Genomic DNA, 5,413 nt, shown 5'->3' on the forward strand with positions numbered 1-5,413 from the left:
CTACTCAGAGAAATTACTAGAAAGCTTCGCTAGAAGAGTTCAGACCATGATGAAGAATAAAGGCGATTATTTTGGTTTATACACTGTATTTCTATTTATTTTCCATATGCTTCTACTTTCCCTAGCAGAATAAGAAAAATCAGGAGTGGCTTGTGAATATTGCAAAATACTGTACGTGTCACGTCGGCAGTGGCAGACGAGTGGAGGTTGGAAGTAGGACCCAGGAAGCAACTTTTGATGCAAGTGAGCTTTATTTTAAGAGGTAGGAGAAAACAAACAGAAACAGCAAGGCGAGAATAAAACTAACAAAACAAACCTGAAGCCAAAACCAGAGACGCAGGGAGACACGGCGGGAAACCATAAGCTGAAGGAGGGCGATCACACAGGCGAACCAGCAACTAACAGAGGCAAACACAAGGCTTAAATACACAGAGGGATAACGAGGGAATGAGACACAGAAGGAGGACACAGCTGGGAGTGATTGACAAGACGAGACAGGAAGCAAAACTCAATACATTTAGATAGGACACAGACTTTCAAAGTAAAACAGGAAACATAACTTGACTAGGCGGGAACAGCAACCATGGAACACAGAAACAGAAACCAAAACTAGAAAAGATAAACAAAGACAAAATCAAAGTTCAATAACGATACAACAACTCAAAACACCTGGTCACTGACCCAGGACATTACGAGTTTCTGCAGGCATTCTGGAAAAATACAATATGTTGATTGGGTCAAAACAGCCCATCAACAGCTGACAGCTTTCACTCAGGATCAGCACTGCAGACTACACTGACTGTCAGTGGTGCAGGTCACTGACAGGGCCAGGCAGGTTTCTGCTGAGTAACTCAGCACCCACCCTCCTCCCAAAATATAGTAACTTTCGTCAGATTTTAAACTCTATTAACGATAAAAGACATTTTTTATTTGTGAGCATCTTCATCTGTTTTATTGCTCCACATACATTCATCATCAAAGTAACAGCATCACGGTCATACTGACACAAATGTGTGTGGAGTCAAACGTAGGCCGCAGGGAATTCCAGGCATAAGCTCAGGTGACATACGCAGGATACACGTCAATGGTTAAAATATTAAAGTTATCCAATACATCTTCCATTTCCAGCACTTAGCCATAGCCATCTTTGTAAAAACGGCTTTTTTCTTTCCTCTAATAACTGACCAAACCTGTTTAGGAAGCATGTCATGGATAAGTGAAAAGAATAAAAAGAAAGCGTAAATATAATGTGTGCAGTGAGTGGGTACATGGCCTTCTTCATAAGTGTACATTCATTATTCACATATAAGGCAGACAGGAGAGCTGCAGGCTTTGGCAATGTGGAGGCTCTCTGCAGCAGAGACCAACAACAAGCAGCACAGCAGAGATCCTAATGATACCCCACCATTCACAAAGTGTTGCTAATAACATTCATCAGTGTACACGGCCACATGAAGGAAAACACCATATTAGGAATGAGAATTCCCGGGATCACAGGGATATTTGTGGAAGGCTGTTCAGTTGTCCTGACTCCAGGAGGGCTTTAAGTCAGTTTAAGCCTGTGTATACCTCTGCACTAATATATTATCCTTAACCAAGAGCAAGGCAGTCAGTCCAGGTAACTTCCAGGTGATTATGACTCAATTTTTGGTTTTCCTTCTGGAAGATGGCAGAACAAACAAGTCTGTAATGCTTTGTAGTGTGTTTGCTTTCGAGCGCAGGCTTCTATTACACAGAGACTGCAGGCCCTGGGTATGATTCCCCACCACACCAGAAATCCTCCGGCTGAGGGATTTCTAAGAGCCACACCTCCTCTTCCTTCCCCTTCTCTCCCTGCTGTTCCTGGTGACCTTTTGCATCGGTTTCATCTTCCAGTGCACTTTGCAGGACTTTGTAATAGTGACAGTCTCGCCCATCATCTGAATTGTACGGAGGAGCCAGGATGTCCAGGAAGGCAGCGGGCCCATCGACTGCGTAGATCTGGTGAAGGTTATCCCGCACAGGAGTGAGGAGACATGGCCCGCTGTTCTCTGAGTACTCAACCACTGAGCGGAGCACGGCACGCCACACGGAGGTCATCTGCAGTGGGGGTACCGGGGGGTCAAATACGGGTGGGACTGTGGTTACAGCCAGGTTTTGCTCCAGCTTGTCAAAGCAGCGGACGTTCACCTTTCCATAGAGAACCTGGACCACAGGACAGGAAAAAGATAGCAAGAATGGAAACTAGTTACTTGCTGACAAAGAGATATGCAAATAGCTTTAGGCAGAAGTTAAGAACATTCAGCTCCTGGATAGCCTTCCTAAAGCCCCGACCTTAACAATGTGGGGACTATACTTAAAAGCCAGGTCCATGCTGGGAATCCAACCAGTTTAAAAGAACTATTCATGTAACTATTATAACTGTTTAGTCACATGTGTGAACAGAAGCTCATATTCTACAGGTGCGACAGCTAATTGTAATCAATTACATGTATTAGGTCATTTTTACATCTACTCAGTTATTTTGATTACTTTGGCTGGAATGGATCCGTGTGCAGCCGTGTTTTTGTCCTTACTGCTTCTATGGGTACAGGGTACAAGGTCAGTAGCAGCCAGGTGCTCCTGCGTGTGCACACCTCTATACATGCAGACAGTTTGGCAGTATATTAGTCTGGAGCATTCAGATGTGCATTAATAACACAATCTTCCTGGGAGTGGATGTCCCACTAAATTTACTCCAAGATCAGACGATGCAATCCTCAGAGAAAGTGCAAAAGTCCCAAGAGAAACATCTCAGCTTCTACAGGCCTGCGTTAATATGCTAAATGCTAGTTCATGACAGTACAATTAGAAATAGACTGAACAAGTATTGACTAATTCTAAGAGTTGCCAGGAGAAAGCCCCATCTCGCTATTATGAAAATGTCAGCACATCTGAACACACCACACGATGTCTGGAACAACATCCTTTGGACAGATAAGACCAAAATGGAGATGTTTAGCTATAAGATACACCACCACACTGGAGAAAACCAAAGACACCACATCAGCACCTCATACCACCTGTGGTGGAGGGGTGATCGTTGGTGTGGCAGGCACAGGAGCTGAACAACCTGCAATTGGCTTTTTTGGTTTAAAAGCGTTTATAACAAACAAATTAGTGCACTCTGACACTTCTAGTAGAAGACAACCACAAACCCAAACTAAAAACAATCTTCATACTGACTATTTAACAAGCAACAGCTACTTTTGGCTGCTCCCTTATTCACAAATATTTGATTTGGTAGATTTGTACAGCAGATGCTGATTTTTGTCTCCTACCAAATACCTCAAAATGTTAAAGTAATACATTATGATTTTTCTCCTTCCACACGATGTATGTCTGCATACAGTAGATACACAGTCTGTGTAAAATATCATTTATTACAGTGTCTGTATGACACAATTTTGGTCAAGCTTTAGCTATCAGACAGATAGCTCTAGCTGTGCTTTGGTTGCACCGAGGTCCTCTGGCTGCAACATCAGATGTGTTGTGTTTTGTTTTCACTGAACGTAGCACTGTGCATTCTAGCAGACATCACTACTTTAACTAGTCTGTCCAAAGGACATTGTGGTTTATTCACACACGACTTATCTGTAGTGCCATGTTCTCCGGCAATCATACAAAAAAGCCATACTTTTCCCCAATTGTACTGACATGAACTGTAGCATATAACTTATTAACTGAGGCCTGCACAATCTGAGATGGAGCTCTTGGGTTTTTCACACCTGAGCTTTGCATGGTCTGACTACGAGGTGAACTTGTGTGTTAGTGCACACCTGAACGCTCCAGACCAGCAGAAGAGCAAAACGTCTGCTTGTATATAGGTGATCACACTCACCAAATCTGAAGTCTGACCTGGAAGAGCTTTGGCTCCAGCACCAGATGTATTTCTGTCTGTCAGTAAAATACTTCCATTTCTATGTTCCTTGTTACAAATGCTGTGACCACAGCCACCAATAACACTTCTTTACAATAGGCCCACAACTGACTGTATCAGAAAGGCACCAAACGGTGTAACGCAGCATCCGTGTTGGAAAAAGGACATAAATGACTCCACCCATCAAGTATTTAAAGGTGTGGGCTAACCGTGGTTATTTAGCCTGCTGACCCTACGTGAGTTCGAGTGGAAAGTTAAAGGTATGTTACGCACACGTCCAGCTAGTTAAGGCTTCAACTAGTTAGCTTTAATGGCGTTAGCTGAACACAGAGGTGTAAAAACCTTGAGCATCCCGTTCATCCCCGGGTGATCGTGAAGCGGTATGGACGCGCCGCTCCTCAGCAGGAACACACCCATACTGAACACCTCCGTCTCGCAAATGTGCATGTAGGTGACCGGGGGGCTCTGGAGCTCCGCTGCCCCGGAGCTCGAGTTGGTTTTCCGAGGAGCAATTTTCACGTCGGAAGCCCTGACGGCAGTTACTAAGGAGATTAGCCCATTAAGTTTGTCCTCGACGACTTTAACGTCGCCGTTGGCAGACGACTGCAAGCCTCTGAACGTCGTATAGGCTTGTTTCGCTATTTTCTGGATGAGAGCAGTTTTGTTGTCTCGCGGCATGCTGTCCCCAAAATTACAAAAGCAAAGAACTTCTCGGCGTCTCTCTGCCAGGATTTCCACCACCTTTGTTGAAGTGCCACATAAATCCTACAGTGTGACCAGATGTACTGTAGGCTCGGCCAGTTCAAAAAGTGCGACTTTTATCAAACAAACGCAATTCATAGTGAAAATGTCTGATTTGAAGCCCAGATCAGAGCCTCCCTCCACTCATTCTCCGCGGTGTCGCCTCCTCATCCTCGCTCAAAGAGCCTGCGCATGAAGCAACAAGCAGCGTGGGATGTGAAGTTTAACCTGGACACTTTATCGTGGTCTTCTTCGCGTTAACGCGAGCAATGAACCACTGCGCCATCGGATCCTGTTTAACACACACCTTTGTGCAACTGTGGAAGACTGGCGGGTGTACAAATGAGCCCGAAACAATAAAGAACAGCTCCGTCTGTCAGTGACACTACATTTCCCAGAGGTCCCGAGGACGCAGCCGAGTTTGTCGAGGGGAAGGCCAGACAGGCCACTGAACTCTCTGTGGCCCTCCCCCGCATCACATCCTCCATCTCCGTTTCTTTCCTTCTGCTGAGGCTTTCTTTTCTCTCTAACACCCATCCACGCCCACACACACCACGACCATAAGGATTTTACACAACAGATGTGTGAAGCTTTGCCATTTTTTGACATAAAGCACTAACAGTGAAATGCACCTGTAGACGCTTCAAGCAGATAGGATGAGGGTTTCTGCATTTCTGACCCAATGTTTTGAGCTGTTTGTGAGTGTGTGTGATTCATTATTATATCCTCTGTTTGTTGTCTGTTTATATTTTGGATCTTCTTATTGGTTTTATG

The 5,413-nt window shown here is 44.6% G+C and overlaps 1 protein-coding gene across 1 annotated transcript; it reads right to left on the minus strand.

Moving 5' to 3' along the window:
• Nucleotides 1–509: 509 nt before the first annotated feature.
• adoa (2-aminoethanethiol (cysteamine) dioxygenase a) lies at nt 510–5,212 on the minus strand. Its single transcript, XM_005748737.1, has 2 exons — nt 4,241–5,212; nt 510–2,184 (listed from the first exon to the last, which is right to left on the minus strand). The coding sequence occupies exons 1-2, from the start codon at nt 4,574–4,576 to the stop codon at nt 1,729–1,731; spliced, it is 792 nt and encodes a 263-aa protein (XP_005748794.1). The 5' UTR covers nt 4,577–5,212; the 3' UTR covers nt 510–1,728.
• Nucleotides 5,213–5,413: the final 201 nt, after the last annotated feature.

The sequence above is a fragment of the Pundamilia nyererei genome, unplaced genomic scaffold, assembly GCF_000239375.1.
Source record: "Pundamilia nyererei isolate P.nyererei 1_Seehausen unplaced genomic scaffold, PunNye1.0 scaffold00228, whole genome shotgun sequence".
NCBI classification, from domain to species: Eukaryota; Metazoa; Chordata; class Actinopteri; order Cichliformes; family Cichlidae; genus Pundamilia; species Pundamilia nyererei.